General features: G+C 43.1%; 1 protein-coding gene across 4 annotated transcripts in view; it reads right to left on the bottom strand.

Annotated features, from left to right (window-relative positions):
- Positions 1 to 24,890, bottom strand: part of DNAAF9 (dynein axonemal assembly factor 9) — a 131,339-nt gene that overhangs the window by 42,906 nt on the left and 63,543 nt on the right. For all 4 annotated transcript variants that reach the window (XM_047852348.1, XM_047852349.1, XM_047852346.1 and 1 more), the window contains 10 exons: positions 23,374 to 23,418; positions 22,955 to 23,000; positions 19,391 to 19,502; positions 18,761 to 18,831; positions 17,776 to 17,826; positions 16,556 to 16,643; positions 5,629 to 5,732; positions 2,177 to 2,323; positions 1,017 to 1,105; positions 501 to 602 (listed from right to left, as the gene is read on the bottom strand). In XM_047852348.1, the coding sequence (XP_047708304.1) occupies positions 501 to 602; positions 1,017 to 1,105; positions 2,177 to 2,323; positions 5,629 to 5,732; positions 16,556 to 16,643; positions 17,776 to 17,826; positions 18,761 to 18,831; positions 19,391 to 19,502; positions 22,955 to 23,000; positions 23,374 to 23,418 (855 nt within the window). The remainder of the gene's footprint in view (positions 1 to 500; positions 603 to 1,016; positions 1,106 to 2,176; positions 2,324 to 5,628; positions 5,733 to 16,555; positions 16,644 to 17,775; positions 17,827 to 18,760; positions 18,832 to 19,390; positions 19,503 to 22,954; positions 23,001 to 23,373; positions 23,419 to 24,890) is intronic.

Consider the following 24,890-nt stretch of genomic DNA (forward strand, 5'->3'; position numbering starts at 1 on the left):
AGAAAAACAAAGACAATGCTAATGTTACCACTGCCAGCCTTGCCTGAATGTGCTCCTTCACATGAGAAACGCCTTATCTAACTGCTAAAAAAGAAACCTTAGACAGATACTCTCTAGAGAATAAAACTATATGGTGTGTCACTACTACTGTTTACACTGATCCCTAAGAAGCTACAAAGAAAAAGCAGCTTAAATTTTTTTTTAATGTTTATTTATTTTTGAGACAGAGAGAGACAGAGCGCGAGTGGGGGAAGGGCAGAGAGAGAGGAAGACACGGAATCTGAAACAGGCTCCAGGCTCTGAGCTGTCAGCACAGAGCCCGACGCGGGGCTCGAACCCACGAACCGTGAGATCATGACCTGAGCCGAAGATGGACGCTTGACCGACTGAGCCACCCAGGCGCCCCTGGAAAGAGCAGCTTAGAAAGGACCAACGCTGGGGTCTCTGACATTTCAAAAGCCAGACCATGAAACATCTATAAACAGAAAACCAGAGCTCACCAGTCCAGCTCTGGGAGTTTGGCTGGGAGTAGCTTTAGAGGACTCCGTTTCTCCCCAGCAGAATGGCTCAGGACACTGAAGAGCTTCTGCGCACTGGAGTGTCTGGAATATCAAAAGCTCACAGATTAGAACTCCATCTCCCTATAGCACCACACTTTACATAACTTGATGCTTTCAAGCCAGAGTCTTGTGACAGAGTCAACACTTCCAAAATAAGCATCTCAATGACTTAAACATAGTGCGGTATTAGTGTGTGACAACTGGTGTACCCAGAGAGGAAGGCTTGCCTGAAACCCTTGGTAATATTACAGGTTTCTGATTCTTGGTGGATTTCATCTCTCTTGACTTCTGTTTCCCCAAGGGCACTGGCTACCTGCAAGTGGCAGCACTGAAATGACTGTGCTGGCCCTTTCAGAAGCCAAGACCCCTGTGTTACATAACGTAAGTCGTCCTGCAGAGAGAGCAGACACACACAGCTTAGGGAAACAAGCATAAACACTGAAGGCAGCCACTTACAATCTCTTTTGTTCCACAGATAATCCATCTTCCTGGATCACTTTTAAAGACAGCCCTGAGTTAGCCTGCTGTTGCCAGGGGGAGAAGACCTAAACAAAACAGAATTTGAGCAAAGAACACTTTAAACCCAACAACAGGATATGGAATCCACATGGGGATTTGATGGTTGTTGAAAATCTAGACTGTCAGGACAGAGAAAAACCATCATAACAAACAAGTTTGTTTCAAAAATAGACGCCTGAAGCAATTTTGTTCTGTATTTTTCAAAACTAGAATTTCTTTCTGGGTTCCTCTCCCAGGGATTCTGTTCCTTCAGAAGCCAGGAAGCACGGAGGAAGGTGTCAGGTAACACTGTTCTGGCAGCATAGGCATGTTCTTCCCTGGTGATAGGGCCAGACAGAAGGAGCAGTTCAAGCAAGTCCTGTTTAGGGGCACAGAGATAGCTGAGAAGAATCTGAAGTGCTATCTCTATGTCCCTGGATTGAAAGGACAAGCACAAGGAGGTAGGAAAGATGAGCAGGCAGTAAGACATAGACTAGCCTGAGAGGCCACTCTGCAACCAGGCCAACCCTTCTCTCTTCCATGTTCTGTCAATCTGTCCTGAGAGAGGGACACTGTCCCCTTATAAGCTGCTGCAATCAGACCTTTCCCAGCACTTCCACCAGTCATGAGGCTGGCCATGTGTTTAACTTTGGCTACGGCATGGTCTCTAAGTGGGTTGTGTAATTCTTGGTAAGCTCTCTCACTCATGCAACCTGTACTGAGTGCCTATAACATGCAGACTGTCAGGTGGGACCATTCACAAGGGCAGGGCTTGTGAACCATGGGCAGAGACTGGGGAGGGCTAGAGAGCTTTTATCCAGTAGGTATGGCCCAACAATTCAATAAAGTAGCTAAAAGAAAAATGACTCTAATTAGGATTTAAAGGGACAAAGAAGATTTGTCTCAGCAGCTAAAAGCCTTTTGTTTGGTTCTTTTAGGTTCTCATCTCCCAATGGCAAAAGCACCATTCCAGGACCCACAGGGATTAGAAGCAGCCACTTCCACCATCCCAGCTCTGCCTCTCATCACCTCACTGTTAGCCCTGTGATGTGGCCTTACCATCTAAACTCCTAAGGAAAAGAAAAGTATTTGTTTTGCTGACTAATGATTGGTGTTACCTCTGAGTAAAATGCTTGGTATATCTTTGATCTGGGGAAAAGGGCAATCATCAGAAAATTGCTTGATCCATGGAAATGAACTGGGAGATGAGGAAGCAGAGAACTTTTGAACTCTATCAGAAGGGCAGCAACAACACTGGTGGAATCCTAAAGAGAAAAAAGAGGGAGCATCAGTGAGAAAAGCCATTTGCATGACACTAGTCCTCATGATTACTGTCAGAACACATATAATGAATTTCACTGCAATTATTTTCACATTATGTGATATACTAGGGTTCAATTATGGATGGCTGGAATTATGGAATTACGGTATTGGCTTTCCAATACCCAGTTATGGGAGATACAGGAAGTACAAGGGTCTTTTCTCCTAAACTGAAAACGTCACCTCAAAACTCTTTCTATGGTATTCATCCCTTATCAGATTTACAATCTTTTTAAAAACAATCTCTATACTTAATGTGGGGCTCAAACTTATGATCCCAATATCAAGAGTTGCATGCTCTACCAACTGAGCCAGCCAGGCACCCCACGATTTGTAAATATTTTCTCTCATTTTGTGGGTTGTTTTCACTTTCTTGCACTTGTACTTTGATGCACAGAAGTTTTCAATTTTGATGAAGTCCAATTTATATATTTTTTCATTTGTTGTCTGGGCTTTTGGTGTCATATTCAAGAAATCACTGCCTATTCTTAGGTCAGTCATGAGGATTTTGCTCCTGTGTTTTATACTCAGAGTTTAGTAGTTTTGGCTCTTCATTTAGGTCTATGCTCCATTTTGGTTGATTTTTGTATATGGCATAAAGTAAGGATCTAACTTCATTCTTTTGCATGTGGATATCTAATTTTCCCAGCACCATTTGTTGAAAAGGCTGTCCCTCCCCACTGAATGGTCTTGGCACCCTTGTCAAAACTCATTTGACCATATATGCAAAAGTTTATTTCTGGGCTATTTTATTCTATTGGTCTGACCTTATGCTAATACCATACGGTTGTTTGATTACTGTAGCTTTGTAGTAAGTACTGAACTCAGGAAGTGTGAGTCCTTCCACTTTGCTCTTTTCAAGATTATTTTGGTTGTTTGGGCATACCTTGAGGCTCCATATGAATTTCAGGGTGGGTTTTTCTATTTCTGCAAAAAATGCCATTGAATTTTGATAGGGACTGCACTGACTCTGTAGATCACTTTAGGTAGAATTGTGGTCTTAATAATGTTAAGTCTTCCTACCCATGAACATGGGATGTCTTTCCATTTATTTAGAACTTCTTTAATTTCAGCAATGCATTGTAGTTTTCAGCATATAAGTCTCCACCTCTTTGGGTAAATCTATTCTTAAGTATTTTATTTTATTCTTTTTGGTGTTATTGTAAATGGAATTGTTTTTTTTACTAACTTTTTCAGACTGGTCATTACCAGGGTATACAAATACAACTGATTTTTTGGTGTCAATTTTGTATCCTGCAACTTTGATGAATTCATTTATTAATTCTAACAGGTTTTATGTGTGAATCTTTAGTGTTTACTACATATAAGATCATTCCATCTGTAAGAGAGATAATTTTACTTCTTCCTTTCCAACTTAAATGCCTTGTAATTCTTTTTCTTGCCTAACCACTCTAGCTAGAACTTTCAATACTATATTGAACAGAAGTGGCAAAAATGAGCATTCTTGTCTTGGTCCTGATCTTAGGGAAAATCTTCTTTAAAAAATTGTTTTCATTATAAAAATAACATGTTCACTAATTAAAGTTTTGAAAGAATATAAAAATAGAATAGAGAAAGTTAAAAAAAAAAGTCAATCCAAAGTTCCATAGTATAAACCCAACCACATCTAACATCTTAGTAATTTTCCTTCTAGTCTTTTTTCCTATTCATTTACTGACTTGCCTTTTTCAGGCAGTGCAAAATTGTATTTATCTTTCTAATTCCATACCTTGATTTTATTTTACTTTACTTTACTTTACTTTATTTTATTTTATTTTATTTTATTTTATTTTATTTTATTTTATTTTATTTTTTATTTTTTATTTTTTGAAGATTTTATCTTTAAGGTTACCAGGGTAGCTCAGTCGGTTAAGAGTCCGACTCTTGATTTCAGCTCAGGTTATGATCTCATGGTTCGTGAGTTTGAGCCCCAAGTCAGGCTCCATGCTGACAGCCTCTCCTGTGCATGTGCACTCTCTCTCAAAATAAATAAACTTAAAAAAAAAAAAAAAAGGAGAGAAAGAGAGAGAGAGAGAGAAGTAATCTTTACACCCAACATGGGACTCAATTTACAATCCAGAGATCAAGAGGCACATATTGGACTGACTGAGCCAGCCAGGCACCCCCCAGGACCCTGCTTTTAAAACTTCATTTACCATCAGCACCTGCCAAGTTGCTACAAACTATCTGTGAATATTTTCAAAGATTGCATCCCACTATCCTCTAAAGCCACCCCTATGGCTGGGCATTCATATTACTTACTGCATTTCTCCTTGCCAATAGAACCTTTTATTTATTCTTTGCCAATTTACTATTTTACATGGTAGTGTGAGGCTGTTTCTGATGTACTTCCATATATCTGCTAACTAACTTCATGTTAATAAATACAGAATTATTAATAGAAAATAATTTGTTCTAATTACCAAAAACATTTTATCCAGTTTACTTTTTTACTTTTTAGTAAATTCTCTCCTTGAGACTTTCTAGAGTTTCAAATTATAAATTAGTCTGATAAATTTTATGTTATATCCAAATAATGAAATACCATTCGGCAATAAAGCAACAAGAAGGAACAAACTATTGATACAAACATGGGTGAATCTAAAAATCATTATGCTGAATGAAAAATGCCAGACTCAAAAGGGTACAGAATGTATGATGTCCATTTATGTAACATTTTATTTTATTTTATTTTATTTTATTTTATTTTATTTGCTTACTTTGAGAGGGAAAGTGAGTGTGTGTGCACACATGCAGGGGAGGGGCAAAGAGAGAGGGAGAGAGAATTCCAAGCAGGCTCCACACTCGGTGCAGAGCCCAATGTAAGGCTTGATCCCACAACTGTGAGGTCATGACCTGAGCTGATACAAAGAGTCAGATGCTTAACTGACTAAGCCATCCAGGAGCCCATATTAGAACTGCAAACTGATCTATGGTGACAGAAAGCTAATTGGTAGTTGCCTGAAGCCAGAAGTGGAGGGAAAGATGAACTGCAAAAGAGCATTAAAAAAGTTTAGGGGTGATGGAAGTCATCTGTATCTTGACTGTGATAGTGGTTTCACAAGTATATACATTTATCAAAACTTTAAATGGATATAGTTAACTGTATTTAAAGTATACTTCAATAAATTAAATTATTGGCAATCCTGCCCCATGGTGGAGGAACAGGGACAGGGAGTTATTTGGTTTTCACCTCAGAAGTGTGAGTATCCTTCTGAACATCAAAGCCATGGACTGGTAAAACACCTACCCCATCATAGAATAAAATGGAATTCATGTGATCCTTGGAAAGGACGATACTTCCGTGATGACGGTGAGAAAACAGAAGACCACTAGAGAAGAAATGCACTTTCCCTGGAAGGAAAAAAAGAGCTGGTCAGAGCTGGAGGGTTGGATCTTGGGGGCTAGATCCCAATGTCCTTACAGGTACCAGGGCAAACCACAGTGGTAACTAGAGACTAGTATCTGTAATGCTTAAGTTACACAATTTTTCTTAAATGTTTTTATTTATTTATTTAATTTTTGAGAGAGTGAGAGCACGAGCCAGGGAGGGGCAGAGAGAGATGGAGGACAGAGGACCTGAAATGGGCTCTGTGCTGATAGCAGAGAGCCCAATTCAGGGCTCAAACCCACGAACTGCAATATCATGACCTGAGCTGAAGTTGGACGCTTAACTGACTGAGCCACCCAGCACCCCAAGTTACATGATTTTTATGCTGAGCCCATGCTCTGGGGAAGCTGATGTACACTCCTAGAGCTTCAGAGAGAAATGAGGCATCACAGTCTTTGTACACAAATTAGAAAAAACAAGTAAGTTATCAGCTGATGGGGGAGAGGCAAAATTCACATTCACTTGTGGGTGTCTTCTACGGGAACACACTGAAAAAGACTTCGGGGTATGTTTGTTCTACCGCTGAATTTATAAACTCTGCTTCCTCCTATTTTGGCAGAAGGTGGCTTGGCTCTAAAGAGACCACATCCCTCACTTAAGGCCCAACAAGAGCAGTAGGGTCTCAGCTGAAGGACAGTAAAGGATGCCTAAGGGTCCCTGTGGCCAGCAAAGGAATATTTGAGTTAGGCAATAAGGGGATTCTATACACACCAGAGACCTGTTGTTCTATATTCACAAAAGATGGGTGGGATGTAGACACTAGAGATGGTTTCTTCAGTTCCGAGGATTCAGGTCTAAGGAGAACTGTTGTTTTCTGGGTGGTCAAGGTCATACAGAATCATTCACTATGGGCCCTAGGGGGCAGACCAAGAAAGGATGGAGAGCTAAGATGACAAGTGTTAAGGCTGGGTTTGGAAACTGAGATGAAGCACCCAGAGCACCCATAAGACTACAGAGGGCAGAAGACAAAGAAGAGGGACTGATTCCTTGAGCTGTAGCTCTCGGAACGCAGCCCCAAAGCTTGAGATTGTAATGACAAGAAGAACAAAGGCAAAGGTGAGGAATTTTGGAGACTTCAAGTTTTCCTGAGGAGGTGTGGTTTCAGGAGGCAGAAAGGCCTGAGTTAAGTGTGCTGGAGTGTGCATGTTAATGGGGCATGAAAAGAAATAGGGGAGGTAGAGGCAGCTTTTAGGTACAAGAGGAAGGTTTGGAGCCTGAATACCAATAGACAAACTAGATGCTCAGTTAGAGGGAAATAGTGCTAACCTTAGCATCTGGGGCAGCAGCAGCTGCCCAGTTTAAGGCATCCAGGTTCAAGGCCTATAAGCCTCACAACCTCTAACAAGTAGAGCCTGACCTCTTTTGCACATAGGCTTGCCCTATAGGCTTCTTGAATAGAAGCCACCCACCACCCAGCTTCATCCTGTATCAGTGCCAAGGTTCTTCATGGCTGCTCCCAGACCATTCCCTTCCAGGATGGCACAATATTTTCATTCCCTCAGACACACAAGCCCTTTCTTCCCTTCAATGCTCACAATGACTACCCTCCTAATCATGCCACAATGTTTCAAACAACCAAGACTTCCATCCCTTCTTAGAGATCCAGGGGATGACCCACACCCCATTCTGGACTCACTACTCCTCAATCCCAATGCCACAGCAGTAAAACAGAACCCAGAACATCTTAACCTCTGAAATCTTCAGCTCCAGAACCTACTCTTGGAGTGCAACATCCTATCATCCTTTTTGCTATCTCACTTCCCAAATCTTATCCTGTGATGTCACTGAGCCTTTGAAACCTCAGGCCCCCAGTTTTCCCCTACTGCTCAGAAGTTTCTGACTTTCCTCTCACCCACATCTAGGGCAGATCTTCCAGGACAGGGCATACTTTAACTTCTGTTTTCTTAGGGAAGGGGATGGGAACAGATTCTGCTCAGTATTTACTAATTACACTAACTGCACCAAGCACATCATATACATTATAGTTTTCCATCGTCCCAACAAATTTAACAAGTAATCTTCTTCTTACAGGACTGATGGGGAGACACAAGGTTAGAGAAGTTTCTCCCCAGAGTGACAGAACTATGTGCAGTGTAGCCAAGGCACTGTGGCACCTGGGCCCCTCTGGTTCTTACCCGGCTTCTCCCCACTTGGCTCTCTCCAAATGGCTCCCTATGGCTGATCTGACGATGTGCTCTCTCTGCTTCTTAGCCTCAAGAGGCCCACAGCGCTGCCGCAGTCCTTCCTCTGCTCTCTCAGCTCCTCTAGTAGCTCCCCCAAGTCCCAGCCAAGATTTTCAGCACTCTCCTCGTGTCATGACCTCACTGATTCTAGCCACAAGATAACTCTACCTACTGTTTACAGAGAAAAGAGAGGTCAACAGGTATTAGGTTAAGAACTGCTCCCCTACTACTGCTTAGTATCGGTACCCTTCCAGGTTCTGGGCTCACCCTCCACCTGTGTAGCTCCAACAAGACGCTTCTCAGAAGCAAGAACAGTGCCACTCAAAGGCCTCCTAGACAAATCTCAACATCCTTCCAAAGCTTCCAGAAAAGAGCACAGATGTGAGAGGTCATCTCCAGTATTTCCTTTCTCTCTAGACTCAAGCTTGAAATAAAATGGAAAAGACGAAGACAGAAATTCATAAGGCAGTGTTGGAAAAGCACTCATTTTGGGGCCTGGCCCAGGGCAAGAACACAGTAAACAGAAACTGATTTTAGTACTGGTGCAAAGAGATTGCCCTGTGTCGCAGCGACCCCTCGGCCTGGCTCTGGGAGCAGTAACTTTCATTATCCTCAGAGCACACATGAAATGTGACTCACTGGGTGGCCGAGTGCCTGTTACCTGGTCTCTGGATCCTAATCCACATGAAGTAAAGACACTTCAAGTATCTGCTCTGGACTCATGACTGTCAGATTTCAGTCTGAAGGGAAATGCCTTTGTAGGGGTTTCTCAGTGACCATGGGAGCCAACTCCTGATGAGATCTCCTTGGCTCCTTGTCTCATCCCCAGTGCCCTTACTGAATGGCCTCTCTCATTCCTTCTCCATTCTGTGAGTCTAAAAACCCAAAGTAAGAGCAAGTTCCCCTTCACTACCCAAGAAGCAGCAGGGGACTGAGGCCTGGCTCTGTCTTTGATTGACCTCTGTATCACCAGGAGTCCAACAGAAGGATGAGCCCTCAGGCAAACAAGAGACCAAGTGCCAATGAAGAATTTGGCTTTTCCTCCTTTAGAAGACTGGCTGTACAAAGAAAACTCCTCCAGTGGTCCAGCCTGTGTGAAGAGGGAACATCTATCACTGCTGAGGAACTATGATACAATGGCTGGATAACTTTCATTCTGTGTGAGAGTGTGTGAAATGTAAACGTATGGTTTAAAGAAAATCAGTAACAACAAAATCTCAACGCCTGTACACTCACCACTCAGACTAAGAAATCCAGCATTGCTAGTACCTTTGAGGCCTCCCAAATGTCCTTTCTCAATGGCTCTCTCTCTTCTACCCAGAGGGAACCAACACCCCGAATTCCATATAATTTAATGTATTTCAGTGTATCTATAAACTATTCATTATTTGGTCTCATCTGTTTTGCTTTCATATAAATAGAATTTTACTTTTATTTTTTTATTAAAATTTTTTTAAATGTTTATTTTTAAGAGAGAGAGAGAGCAAGTGAGTGTGGGGGAGGGGCAGAGAGAGGGAGACAGAAGATATGAAGCAGGCTCCACACTGACAGCAGAGAGCCTGATGTGGGGCTTGAACTCACGAACCGTGAGATCTTGACCTGAGCCAAAGTCGAACGCTTAACCAACTGAGCCACCCTGGTGCCCCTTTGTAAAGAGAATTTTAATAAATGTGTCCTTCTGTGATTTGCTTACTACTCTCAACATCTGTTCCTGAGTCATCTATGCTGTAGGTAATATGCAGCTATATAATCCATTCACGTTAAGTGCTGCAGAGGACATTCTCTCTACGGCATCCCTGGCTAGCTTCATGTGGACACAAGGGAACACACAAGAGGGTTCAGAATGAAGTCAGCAGATTAGCAGTTGCCCACTGCCTAGGTCTTCCCAGCATAGGAGGGTGGGACTCAGCTTGGGAATCAGAGTTCTCAGGATGTGTCCGCTGCCCCATGTGCCGACGGGACTGGCGTCTCTGTGCCTCAATGCTGAACAATCTCTGCTCAGTAGAAAAAAACACTCCGTGTTCTTTAAAGCCCTACAGGGACAATGAAGGAGCTGCCTGAGAGCCAAGCCTCAGTGGCTCACTGAGACCTGTAGGAAATAGTAAATACGTACAGTCAACTGATATTCAACAAAGGTACACAGACAGATCGAGGAAAAAGGAGTCTTTTCAATAAATGGTACTGGAAAAACTGGATATTCCTATGTAAAACAATGAACATCAACCCATACCTTAAATGAGACTTTCTGCCTATTCCCACCAGCCACAGCAGAAAGCCTCGTATTTCACAGGGATGTCTGGTAGAGTACTCAGAAGGCCTCTGCCTCAGCAGTGGGGTAAAATTAGCCCTAAATTAAATGCTGTTCTGCCACCTGGCTATCAAAGTTTAAAAGCAAGGCCAGATAAGACTAGAAGAAAGTATATTAAAAAAATTATTATAGGGGCTGGGTGGCTTGCCTGGTTAAGCTTCTGACTTTGGCTCAGGTCATGATCTCACAGTCTGTGAATTTAAGCCCTACACCGGGCTCTCTGTTGACAGCTCAGAGCCTGAAGCCTGCTTCAGATTCTGTGTCTCCTTGTCTCTCCGCCCCTCCGCTGCTCATGCTCTGTCTCTCTCTCTCTCTCAAAAAATAAACATTAAAAAAATTAATATAACGGTATCCTATATGTTGAAGAAGCTAGAAGACTGAACCATGTTAACTTGAGATATGAAAAGCTGTAAAAAATATCTCAAACTTCTAGAGATGAAAAATACAATGTCTGAGAAGAAAAATACACTGAATGAGATTAATGACATTAGATAGTTGTCAAAGTTTAGCTAAGCTACTCCAGGATATTGCCGCCTACGTATACATTTTGTTTGGCCAAGAGGCCTGGGGGAAAAGGGGCTTAAAATCAGGCAAGCCCTATGTAGCAGCCCGTAGAGTCACAAGAGGATTAAGTTCCTGACATGACTTCCCCAACAGCTCTTGTTATTAAGTCTCCCCTGGGGGCGCCTGGGTGGCTCAGTCGGTTGGGCATCTGACTTCAGCTCAGGTCACGATCTCACGATCTCACGCTCCGTGAGTTCGAGCCCTGCGTTGGGCTCTGGGCTGATGGCTCAGAGCCTGGAGCCTGCTTCCGATTCTGCGTCTCCCTCTCTCTCTGCCCCTCCCCCGTTCATGCTCTGTCTCTCTGTCTCAAAAATAAATAAAACGTTAAAAAAAAAAAAAAAAGTCTTCCCTCCCTTCTAGGGCTATCCCCTTGTGCTTACCAAAATCCTGCTTTCTTGGTTTGAATTGACCAATCTGGACTTAGCCTGGGAACCCCAAAGCACTCTACCCTAATAAAGGCATGTGCCCCAGGTCTTGCCTCTCTGTCTGCACTCTGCTTTGTCCTTCCTATGTGCTCTTGGAGGCATAAGGTATGCCACTGCGTGTACTTCCTTCAAGATTTGTGAGTAATAAACTTCTCTATTTCAATTTCTTTCATGGTCTTTTGTTGAACTTGGCTCACCCTTCGGTACTCCGTGCTTCACTTAACAAATGTTAATTTAATAAACTCAAAACAACAGTGCAGGAAAGAAAGTTAGTAAATTAGAATACATACAAATAGAAACTATGCATAATGAAACACAAAGAGAAAAAAGACTGAAAATAATTGTACAGAGCAATAGGGGCCTGTGGGGCAACTCCAGGCAGCAAAGATATGCAACTTGACCCCCAGAATAGGAGGTGCCAAAAAAAAAAAAAAGGCCAAAAAACCCCTCTCAATTTGAGGAAAACTAAATCCATCCAGTCAAGACACAAAACGATTTCCAAGCACAAGGAAGATGGAAAAAAAAAAAAAACACATGAAATCACATAAAAATAAAATTGCTTAAAATCTGTGATAAAAAGAAAGACTTTCTAAAGCCGTTGGAGTGAAAAATAGAGAACTTCTATAAAAGGAACAAAGATAAGAGGTGGATTTCTGGTCAGGAACGATGCAAGTGAGAAGACAGTGAAGTGGAGCAGCACCTTTCCAGAAAGAAGGAAACTGTTAGGGCACCTGGCTGACTCAGTCAGTAGAGCATGCGACTCGATCTGGGGGCTCGTGAGTTCAAGTCCCATGTTGGGCAGAGAAACAGAGAGGGAAAGAAACTGGACTAATTGCTAAGACAACTTTTTAAGGACTCTATTAATGGACCAAAGTTGTATAACAAAACTTGAGAAGCATCTATTTGAGAAATTCTACTGAAGTTTGGTGAGAACAGGAGAAATCTGTGGTGTTTCAGCCAGGGGCTATTCACACTGATGTGGAGAATAAAGGCAAAAGAAAAAAAGTAAACTTCTTTATAACTTACAACCCAGTGACAAGTATAAGAAACAGGCAGAGTAACCTTCCCCAAGGAGCTTAGCTGCCTCGATGTTAACACTTTGCTAAAGGCAAAAGGCAACCTTAGCTTGACATTAGCCAGACCTCTAGGATCCTGTAAAAAATCCCTTTGGAAACTTCCTTTATGTCTACCTTCCTCCAAGATATATGTTTAACAATCATCCTCCAAACATATGGCCCACTGATATATACCTAAAGGGTCTCATGACTAAGGTTTTACTAGACAGTAGTAAATGACCTCATCCTAACAACAGCTAGCCCCTCAAGGTCCTGGAATTCTTGCTTCCAAATTCCTCAAAGACTTACTTTTATCCCTACCTCCCTCCCAACTCGAAAGTATATAATCAGCCACTCCTCACAACCCCAAGGCAGCTCTTTCTGCCGCAGGTCCTGTCCCCGTGTTTTAATAAAACCACCTTTTTGCACTGAAGATGTCTCAAGAATTCTTTCTTGACCACTGACTTCCAAACCCCAACATTCCACATCAACATGACCTCCCCTCTAGTTCCGTGGTGCAGAGAAATCTTATGAGGCAAAGCATAGAAAATTCTACAGCTAGGTAAGTTAAAAAACAATAGCAATCAAAGTGGCAAACATTCAAGGAATGCCAACATACCAACCAGCCAGAATGTTAACAGGAAAGTCAGCGGCCTGAGACAACATATATCAATGATTATACAGCAAGGAAGCTGTGTTTTAAGGTATCTTCCTGGTGCCATGTGCACCAGGATACAGGTATAAGAAGGCTCATGACAGGACTGTCTGCAATAGCAAAAAACCATAACCTCAAAAACCATCAACAGTCAAAGAATAAACAGCACATTTTCATATAAAAGAATCCTACGGAGCCATGAAAGTCAATGAACTATATGGCTACCCATAATAATCTGGGGGAGTCTCAGGAATAGAATAGTGAGAAAAAAAAAAAAAAAAACAAGTCCCAGAAGAATACACAGTGTGTGATTATATATGTTACACTCAAAAACAAGACTTTGTTTAGGGATATAGGCATATGTGGTAAAACCCTAAGCAGGCTCCTGAGGATTAGGAGCTGGGCACCCTGAGGGTGGGGAAGAGAAGGACACATGAAGGACATAAATGAACAGGAAGCTGCTATGATGCAGAAGTCACTAACTGGGGAAGGAAAAAGGTTCCAAAGCTGGAAGCATTTCAAAGTAAAGAAAGTACTATTCTTGTCTATATGTAGTTCGAAATGCCAACCCTGGACTGAGAATCAGAAGACCTGGTCCAGATTTTAGAAAAACACTGTGAGGGGCGCCTGGGTGGCTCAGGGTTAAGCGTCTAACTCTTGGGTTCAGCTCAGCTCTGTGCTGACAGCACAGAGAATGCTTGTGATTCTCTCTCCCTCTCTCTGACCCTCCCCTGCTCGATCTCTCTCTCAAAATAAATACTTTTAAAAAAAGGAAAGAAAAGAAAAAAAAAAAAGACCTAGTCCACCCTCCAGAGCTACCTGAACTTGCAGTTGTAACCTCAGTCAAGTTTTCACTTATGAGATTCAGGACAAGAAGCTCAATTAAGACAATGCATGCTGAAGAGCTTTTTAAATTTATTTTTATTTATTTATGGTTTAATTTATATCCAAGTTAGTTAGCATATGGTGCAACAATGATTTCAGGAGTAGATTCCTTAATGCCCCTTACCCCTTTAGACCATCCCCCCTCCCACATGAAGAGCTTTTTAAATGCCTTTGGGGAATGGGAACAGATAAATTTCAAGCTCATCATAGTCTCAAGAAGAGAGAGACTCACCAAGACCCTAATGACACCGAAGCTTCAGAACCCCTCACCTACCCAAGCCCCCTTCCAAGGCCTGAGAAGAGCCCTACATGTTTTGTGTTCTCTTTCCTTAAGAGAGCCCTAAGTGGTACAAACTCGAAGCCCCACTTGACCTGAGCTCCAAAGTGGCAAAAAGCTTAACAGATAGCTAGAGGAGATTCCTGTTTAAATTCTCTGCTCCTATTTAATTTTTCTGCCTCAGAAAATCACCTAATTCAAACTACATTTCCCTCTGAAACTAAGAGTGCACTCTCAAAAGAGTGTGACTAATAGGGCTCCAGAAATCCCTGGCTGTGCCCTTTATGTGGAAACCTCAGGATACACTGAATCTTGCAGGAAAACTCAATACAATTTAAAATTATTTTTCTAACGAGGCCCTTTGCTAAGAAGGTGCAAACTAATTTTGGCAAACATCCTTGATAAATATTATAACTGGCTCAACTATGACAGAGCACAACCACCTCTGTGTTGCCTCTACAACTTGCTTCTGAAACACTATGCAATCTTGCCCCAAGGCTAGTGGCACTGTGACGCACCCGCTGCCCTCAACAAGGGTTCCTAACACCGGTCTTCTGCACCAAGATCTAGATAGGCAGAAGTGCAAGCAGGGGCTGTAGTACAGGCATGACAGCAAATGCTATTACTTACTACCCCCAGCATTTTGTGGAACACCAAAACTCCTTGTGCTTTGTCTCCTCCATGAATGGAGAAGCAGAAGCTGAGCCAGTAATCTGAGAACAGAGAGAGGAATTTGCCACTGGACAAAATATTTTCAAGGAGAAAAAATTATCCAGAAAGGGGATTTGCATAGTAGAGGTTGAGAAATTTGTGGAGTAAGTCACAACTCTTCCTCTACAAAATGTATCAACCAGAGAAAGAATAGGACTAAGAAAATGTTATTGGGGAAACCAAAAAGGAGCATGGAATGAATCCCCATGAAATCCATGCAAAACCAACAAGGTTCTTGAGAATCTTGGGTCAGCAGAAAATACTGCCAGCTTGGACTGAAAGGGACAGAGAGAGTATAAATCAAAAGAGATTACTGGATTCTCAAAATTCTACTGGCAAGAAGCAGGCTGATAAAACTCAGCTACAAAGTGCCACCTTTACGAAAAAGGAAGGATGACCAAGGTGTAGCCACAAGCCCAGAGGGGAACACTAAGGGTTTAGTTGAAACCAAGAGCCCAGGTGGCAGAGATCAGAGCTATGGAGGACTATTCTCAGGCCTTGAAACCTAATCCAGACTCTGGAGTTTGCCCAGCTGCATTTCAAAGCTACCTTGGGTTGATGACTCCTTTTTATTTTCTATTTCCCCCATTTTTGAAGCTGAATGTCTGTAACTGTTATCCTATACCAGTGCCACCTTGGGTGTTGGGAAGGCAGAGGCAGATAACTGGTCTCTTTAGTTCGACAGGGCCACAGCTGGAGAGGACTTGTGTTCAGTTGTACTTACTGGATTACATGCCAGAGCTTATCTACACCTGATTTACATGATCTTGATGAGGAGATTTTGGATTTGTGAGCCTGGTGAGATTTAGGACTTTGAACTATTACCATAATGAAATGAGGCCCTTGGGAAGGGGTGATTGTATTTTGCACGTGGGAGGGATGAATGGGGGGCCAGAGGGTAGACTGTGGCTCCTGTGACCTTCATCTCCTGATGTTATTCCTGTGTTCATGTAACATTATATGGCAAAAGAGAAATTATCTGAGTGGGCTTCTAATCACAACAAGCTCTTTAAAAGCAGTTTTCTCTGGCTGGTATAGAAAGGGAATTTATACAGAACAGAAGCATAAGAGAGATTCAACAACACAAGGGAGGTTCTCATTGCTGAGATGGGGGAGGGCTGTCACAGGGTGGAGACCTCTGCAAGAAGGAGCTAAGCATGGTCCTGGCTGTCAGCTGGCAAAAAGACAGGGACCTTAGTCCTACAGTCTGAAGGAACTGAATTCCATTGATAATCTAGATGAGCGTGGGAGCACATTCTTCCCCAGAGTCTCCAGACAAGAGTCTAGTCTAGCTGATGCCTTAACTTCGGCCTTATGAGACCCTCAACATGAATCCTTCTGACCTACTGAACTGTGAGATCATAAACATGTATTGTTTTGAGCTACTAAATTTGTGGTGATTTGTTATACAGCAATGGAAAACGAATCCAGACTTTGGTCCACAGATTCCATTTCTGAACATGCTACTGCTCTAGCCCATTCTGAGAACAATCCTCAGGACGCAACAAGAGGGCCAGATTGTGGTTCTGGGCCCATCCCTTCGGAGCACAAGTTTCCTATCTGCAAAATGGGTGGATAAAAGGAGAAAGGTTGTAGGAAAATACTTCTATGCCAACAAATCTTTTCAAATATCTGATGTATTATTTCTCACAACACCCATGCCAATACCTGCAGAAGAGGAACCCAGACACAGTCAGGAAGAGAACAGTAACGGCTGGCTCACCTTCCTCAGGCCAGGAGTGTGGGTTGCTGGAATAAAGATATGCTCCTTCTCCTCCTGTTAGAAAAGTGCCCAGGAAACAGGCATCCCCCTTTAAAAACAAGCAATCACAAAAAGTAAATGATTTATAGCATAAACATTCACAGAATCAAAAGTTTTGCCCATTTGTCTATCTACAAAGCTGCTTAGTAGCCTCAGATATACCCAATTTCTTCCACACCTCTGGCACTGCCTGGCTCTTTGTCATGTTACTGGCATTCTTGACCTGTGCCGAAGAAAAGAATGTGAGGTCCTCTCTGAGTCCAGGCACCAATGCCTGCTATGCTTGTTCATGCTCCAGTGGATTTCTAGCCACTAGAAGCAGTTCTCCTTGGCCCAAAGCCTTGACCTCTCAGTTCTGTGTGTCTAGGTCAACCTGAGATCTGCTTGTAATAGTACAGGGAGATTAAAAAAAAACACACCAGAGGCACCTGGATAGGTTGGTCAACTGGGCGTCCAACTCTTGATTTTGGCTCAGGTCATGATCTTGTGGTTCGTGAGATAGGGCCACGCTGGGCACTGCACTGACAGTGCAGAACCTACTTGGATTCTCTCTCTCCCTCTGCTCCTCCCCTCACTCGCACTTCCTCTCTCTCTCAAAATAAATAAATAAACATTAAAAAAAAAACCCCACAACACACCAAAAGGCCTAAATGGCGGAACAAATCCCCTCTAACTGTGCATCCCATTAAATGGTTATTTAAAAAAAATTTTTTAAGGTTTATTTTTATTTATTTTTGAGAGAGACAGACAGAGCATGAGTGGGGGAGGGGCAAAGAGAGAGGGAGTCACAGAATCTGAAGCAGATTCCAGGCTTTGAGCTGTCTGCACAGAGTCCGACAAGGGGCTTGAACCCATGGACCACGAGATCATGACCTGAGCTGAAGTCAGATGCTCAACTGACTGAGCCACCCAGGCGCCAACACCCCCCCACTTTTTTTTTTTAAATTTTTAATGTTTTTTTATTTTTGAGAGACACACAGTGAGAGCAGGGGAGGGGTGACAGAGAGAAACGGTTATTTCTAGAGCTTTGCCAGGAGGGGAAGAATGCAAGCAGGAATTGAGACAGAGAGGAACATATCCCTCAGATCAGCTCTACAATGAAATATTCCAAATTATCTTCATAAATTGTTTACATTTCATTTTGATACAATGTTAACATTAAGAATAAAAAGGCTGCTTACCTTAACTGCTTGCTGGGTTTTCTCAGACAATTTTACTTCATTATCTTCTACCTGTATCCAAAAGGAGTGCAAATTTCAGTTTCCTACTTCAAGGGTAAAATTCTGCTAGGTTTCCCCCATGTTCAAATATTTCCAGGAGACAGGGCAGCCCCTCGACCAAATCCCATGCTCTCAGGCCCTGATGGCTGGCAGAGTTGGCTGGCTGCCAGTCATCAAGTCTTAGAGCCCAAAGCCATGGTGGGTTCTCTCACTGGGACCTGAGGTCCAGCTAAATGAGCCTACAATATGTGGAAATGATGTCTTTGTCTCCAATTATATTTTAGGGAAAAACAACTATTTGTAAGGATGAAGGGAAGAGAACATATTAAAATATTTTGAGTGCATTCTCCTTTAAATGTGTTCATCTCTGAGGCTGATTCTTCCCTTTCCATGTCAGAATTGTAGGAACAATATAAACAGAGTCTAAAATAGGTACTTAGACCATTACTTCACTCATTACTGTCATACTTTCTGTGTCCCACGGCACCATAGTTTCAGACCAAGTCTCACTGGTGCAGATGGGACCCTTCCACATGTAGAGAAATCACTGCTGTAAAAACTCAGCAGCAACCATTCTGACCAGAGAAGGGAGCCATGTGATCTATTCCGCACTATCTGTGTGACTTTAGACAGGCTGGTCAATTTCTTAGCCTCAGTGTCCTCATATGGAACATGAAGGTGTTAACGTCTTTCTTTCAATAATTTAACAGGGACCGAAATCATTTAGTTCCTTTCGTTTGGCACTTTCCCAAGATTAGGGGAGAGTTAAAGAAACTAGATTCGTTTGCATAAACACAAAGAGCTCAGATAATAACTTCCATTCCTGAACAACAGCTAGTTTAGGATCTAACACCCCACCGGGGACCCAATGAAGAGGCTCTTCTTCAGATGTTCTCCCCAATTTCTCCACATTTAAGTCCACTTCCATTGGATGAATAACACTAACCAGCCAGGAGCAGAATCTGGGTATGGCGGCTGTCAGGACTATGGAGCTGGTTTCTGTGGTAACAGTGCCATCTGCAGGAAGACCACAGACATGCTAGTTACTGCTCACTACCTGGCGCACCTTGTAGGCCCAACAGCTAACACCCCCTCCCCTTCTCAGGAGCGAGGGATCCTCTTATTAGTATACAAAATCTTATGCTCTCAGAAATTTAAAACCTCCTCATCTGGGGACAGGGAGACTAAGAGGGGAGGAATAAAGTTTTCCTTGTGATATTAACTCTATTACTTTTCTTACAACAAATAGAATTACACATTTAAATGAAGAGTCCTGGGAATGAGTCCTTTTTATCTACACTTTTAATTTTTATCAAGGTAATGCAAAGGTTAAAAAAAAGGATCTAATTATTATTTAAAATTGCTTCTTCCTAACTACCAATAAGGCTGTATATGTGAAAATAATGTTATATATTAATGTTAATAACACATTATGTATAATTAGATCACAATATACAATAATGTATAATTATTATATATGATTTATATATACATATGTACTATGAAATTATATATAACTTATTTTGCCAAAACAAACTCAAGTTTTGCTTTCTAAAGACCTCTTATAAACACTTACCCTTTTCTTTAACCAAGATCTGAGATGTCAAAAAGGATTCTGAGAAGACCACAGACCCTAAACACCCCCTTCCTCCCAGCAAGTCAGGAATGTCATAGACAGTCATACAAGCCTATATCAAATGAGAAAACAGAGTTAGGCCAGTTGTCAGTCTTAAACTTTCAGGGAGAGACCTTTAAGAAACAGACCACAAAATGCTGCTTTAAGGCACATTTCAAAAGAATACTCAAGAGTTTCTAAGGAAAACGAAAGTTATCCTGAACTACATCTCAGAACTGGGAGAGAACCTCAGCATTACCCAGGCATCTCTGCAACTGCTGCTGCATCAGAGACACACTTGGGCTAGAGGAGCATTTTTCTTTTAAAGTTTATTTATTTATTTTAAGAGAAAGAGTGAGCAGGAAGGGCAGAGAGAGAGGGAGACAGAGAATCCCAAGGAGGCCCTGCACTGTGAAAACAGAGCCCAACGTGGGGCTCGAACTAACAAACTATGAGATCATGACCTGAGCTGAAATCAAGAGTTGGATGCTTAACTGAATAAGCCATCCTGGAGCTCTGGGCCAGTGGAGTATTTTTATGCTTCTTCTATAAAGTCCCTCAAATTGTCTATCTTCCCTAAGAGAAACATAACAGCCTTCCTTCTTAATTGTGATGAGGCCCTGGCCTCTCAAGAGTTGAGGGCGTTTCTTCCAGGGTTTTTTTTGTACCCTCACATACTCTTCACATCCTGGCACATCAATATGCTCACCAACTCCTTTTTTGGTTTGGGCTCAAGTTCTGGACAAGCCTAGAAAGGTAGTCAATCATTTAGTACATAAGTCTTCATGGATATTTCTGGGTATATACTGACACCTGCAAATGCTTCTTTCACTACCAAGAAAATTAAGAGAAAACTATATAAGTTTTTATGGCAAGATAAAATAGAGCCTTCAGCAGGCTGGAAAAAAATTGGAGCAACAGAGTTCTTGAATATCTGGTAAGTAAGTCCTAATTTATATTAAAACTAATGAAAATGGAACAATTTGGGGGGTGGGGGGGAGGGGGAGGGAGGAATCTAGCAGAAGAAATGCACAAAATAGTATGAGCCAGAGCCACGGTCTAGAAAGATTGAAAATCTGGTGAGGGACATGATGAGTGGCACAAGGAGCCCTCTCAGGTACCGTCTCCTCCTGGTCTGACGTTGCTGAATGAATGCCCAGGTGCAGAGCTCCTGAAGCAGAGCCCACCTTCACACATCTTTGTCCTTGCCTGGGACCCCTGCACCACCCTCAGCACAGAGACAAAAGAGACCTGGGGCTCTTGAAGAAATTGCTAGATCCCTAAACACAAAAAAGCAGAAGAGTTGAGGAAAAAAACAGAGTTAAAGCCGAAGTTGTTAATTTCTCATGTCATCATGAAAAAAGAATGTACAAAAATGACAGGTAGGCTTTTATAGTTAACTTTTCTTTCTTAAAATAAATTTTGGTTTAAAATAATTTTATTTTTTAAAAAGAGAGAGAGAGAGAAACAGAGCTAGAGAAGGGGAAGGGCAGAGAGAGAGGGAGACACAGAATCTGAAGTCAGCTCCAGGCTCTGAGCTATCAGCACAGAGCCCAACACGGGGCTTGAACTCATGGAACGTGAGATCGTGACCTGAGCTGAAGCTGGATGCTCAACCCACTGAGCCACCCAGGTGCCCCTCTTTTTTTTTTTTTTTTTTTAAGATTTATTTTTAAGTAATCTTTACACTCAACACTGGGCTCATATCCACAACCCTGAGATCAAGAGTCACACACTTCACTAAGCCAGCCAGGTGCCCCTGTTTTAGTTAGCTTTCTGAGTAGGTCTGACAACTGGGGTTTTTTATCTTAATCTGCTCCAAAGAATTTTAAACATCTAAAGATACAAAACCTTCCTGAGCTATGTGGTCTCTCTTAAGTGGCAATGAGAATACCACTTTGGTTCCTAGATCAATCAGGAAGACAATCCTGTGGGTTATACCCAATACCTTACTTTCATATTTGGCTTCTGATATTGAGGAAGGGGAGAGAGAAAATTAAAAGGCAGAACCTCATCTCAGCCTGGAAGGGAGGACAGGATTTGGACTGAAAACAACAACTTCTCTCTTCTTTCTTATTTCATTAGCGGCTGCTGAATGCATACTTAACACAATAATATGATTCCACTGGACTCCCGACTACCTTCTATTGTGCAAAGCACCTTCCAAAGCACTGCACAACAGCCTAAGTAGAGACGTCAGGGCTTAATTTCTGGCAAGGAGATAAAGTACTATCACTTAATATCAGAAAGCATTTCCTGGCTTCTTGATTATGTCAATTAATAAAATCTAAACAAACATCAATACGAAATGGTGACAGATACAGGGAACAGATACATTATAAAAAGAGAAATTACAACCTTAAAGTTACCCCTCTTGTACTACTTTTTTTAATTTAATTTTTTAATTTTTGAAAGACAGAGACAGAGCAGAAGTGGGGGAGGGGCAGAGAGAAGGAGACACAGAATCTGAAGCAGGCTCCAGGCTCTGAGCTGTCAGCGCAGAGCCCGATGCAGGGCTCGAACCCATAAATCGTGAGATCATGACCTGAGCCAAAGTCAGATGCTTAACCAACTGAGCCACCCAGGCGCCCCATGTACTACTTTCTTTAGATAACACGACTGTTTTCCACTGGTGATGGTGGTGGGCATGCATCTGCACGGAATCATCCACACCTGTGCATCAAGTTCCTGGTGACTAAAAGCTCACTGGAATTAAGGCTTAGGCAGTAGCCCTAGAACAGACTCAAGGCATAATCTGTGCCCATATCTATTTCAACCAGACTCTTGGCTGGATGGGCCACTATCCTCTCACGCGTTGCTTGCCGATCATCTACACATCAGGATGCACTGGGATAAACGGAGGACTTGGCTTGTGACCAGGAGCAACTAATCTAGAAACTGCTCCCCTAGGCCATGCCAGTCAGCTGACCTGGGGACCTATATTTCTGCATCTGTAAACCACCCAAATGGCCCATCACTGTGCTCCCAGCACATGGGTCTGAAAGTTCTGCTCTGACCACCCTCTTCACTGGTGGCTTAGGCCCCATTTTGTTGTTGTTGTTGTTGTTGTTATCTATTTGTTTTTATTTATTTTCACAGACCCCTGTTAATAAGGGCATCAGCACAAGCTGTGGAACACAGAGAAGCCACTGAAAACTCAGCCTGTATTGAGGCAGGCTTGTCCTCTGCTCACATTTCCATATGAGGTCAGAGCAATCACAGTCACTTAGAGGAAGCCTTCCTAACCTTAGGAAGAAGTGTCTCTCCTAGCCTCCAGCTAAGACTCTGGGCCCTGGGAGCCTAGGCATGGGGGTATGATGTGGTGGGCCTGGCACAGCTGCCTGGGCACCCTCAGAAAGCACAGGCTCCCCACTCTCTTTGCAGCTGAAATGCTCCTGCGAATAGACCAGTTTCCTCAGGTAAGGGACGGACTGCCCAAGAATCCCACATCCTCCTATCTCACCCCTTGCAGATGTCCCTCTAGAGGCCATTCTCTGCCAGCTGACTTAAAACAGCTCTGCTTACCGTCTTCACGAAATATAAGCTATCTTCACTGTCCAGAGGCACAATCCTAGAGGAGGAAAGAGATATATATTACATTTACAATGTTCTCTTTTCTCAACTTGGCGGCAACCCACAGACCTAGATTTCTTTCAGGGCTTTTCAAGGCACTGGGTTGCATGTAAGTAGAATTAGTACATAGGCTGCTGGAGGGAATTAGGTCCACCTCCTACCCCCATGCCCGATGTTTCAGTGGGAAGCACTCAGGGCAGAAAGTCTCAGATGAGTGTAGCCAGCCCCAAGCCCAACCCTGGCATAATGCTGTTGCCAGGTGTGGAACTCTATGAAGACCACCCACATCAGCAGTTACAAGACAGCCTCTCTCTTCTTCTTTGTTCCTAAAACTTGCCCCAAATGAGTATGCACCACAAACATACACTTACCTTCCGTGATTATTCACAGCATGTATATGAAAAGTCATCTTGGAGCTGTAGGCCCAAAACAAAAGAAGTCAGTCTGCTCCTGGTGACCACAGCGTTGGTGCCCTCCCCAGACACCTACAGCTGCAATGCACCTGTGCTGGGCCCTCATGGCACCCTTCCCAAGTGTGGGGCCAGGGTCTGACTTGTCATAGCTCTTCCTCTGTGCAGATTCTCAGGGCTGCCTTGACTCTTGGACAGAGCACAAGAGAACCATGTGACAGAACTACGGTCTATTGCAGACTGGGAAGACCCTCTAGTGGCCCACGGCCTCCTGCCCCATAGCTATGACAGCTGTGACATATTGTCCTAATCCTGCTCTTCTTTACTACTTTTGGGTCAAGCTGCCATCTCTGCTCAGAGCCCAAGCAGAGGCCAAATCCTGTGTTCCTCTTGGGAGATGGTTTGCTAATCTGATGTAGTGTGAGGGTACTCAGTAAAGTGATCTTGTGGAGAGAAGAAGGGAGTGGGGCTCCAGACGGAGGGCTGGCCATGGGAGACGCTTCTCCTATTGCCCGGTATTCGTTCCTTGCCAATCCTTCCTCCAGCTGGGAGGTATACCCGGGGCTAAAAGGCCTTGGGGTTGAAAGGTAGCCTGTCCTGGAGAGGCTGAGTGGCCTATGCAAGGCCCTGAGGAAAGGAGAAAATGAATAGGCCAGCTGTGTTGATGGTGACACAGAAGAGCCCCATGCAACAGCAGCTAACGTTTACATGCCTAGTCTTTCAGCACAGTGGGAACATGAGGAAACAGATGTTCAGAGAGCTCCTTGTCTTGCCCAAAGTCACAGAGCTGGAAATCAAAGGTGCTTTCTCAAATTCAGGTCTTCCAGGAACAGACAATCCAGGCCAGTGCAAGGCCTTAAGGGAACGAACTTCCTCTGTCCCCTTCCTCTCAGGGCCTGAGCTACAAGATCCAGAAGACCCACAGGAAAGGAACCTTAAGCCTTGCACCAAAGAGATCTGGCTCTTCCCTCCACTCCTGGAGTTACAGCGATAGAACTCTTGTTAGATCAATTGACTGACTTATTGTTGTCAATACTCCTTCTCACTACCCAGGGCTGTAGATGTAAGAAAATGTGGGGTACAGAGATGAGGCACCACAGGGCATGTCCCATAGAGTTCTTAAAGAAATTCCCCAATGTTGGGGTCTTCGGTCTCCTTTGCAAAAAAGTGCACCTAGTGGTCCTCATATGGTACAGAGGGTTGGGTGGAGTGGGTTCATGAAAGTTTTGCTATGGACACAGACCACACAGAGAGCCTCTGTGATGTGCCAGGAGATGTGTGATGATTAGACTGCCAGCAAGCCCAATTCCCACAGCATCTAGCCCCTGAGGCAGGGCCAGGCTCAGGGTGTCAATGACCTGAGAGGGCATGGAGGCCCAGAGCCAGGCTCTTCTAAGCAGTGACTGCCTTCTCGTGCCCAGGGACCTTGACCCAACAAGCTTCACCTCTCACGTCCCCAGCTTCACCTTTCTAACTTG

Source organism: Prionailurus viverrinus, chromosome A3 (assembly GCF_022837055.1).
Source record: "Prionailurus viverrinus isolate Anna chromosome A3, UM_Priviv_1.0, whole genome shotgun sequence".
NCBI classification, from domain to species: domain Eukaryota; kingdom Metazoa; phylum Chordata; class Mammalia; order Carnivora; family Felidae; genus Prionailurus; species Prionailurus viverrinus.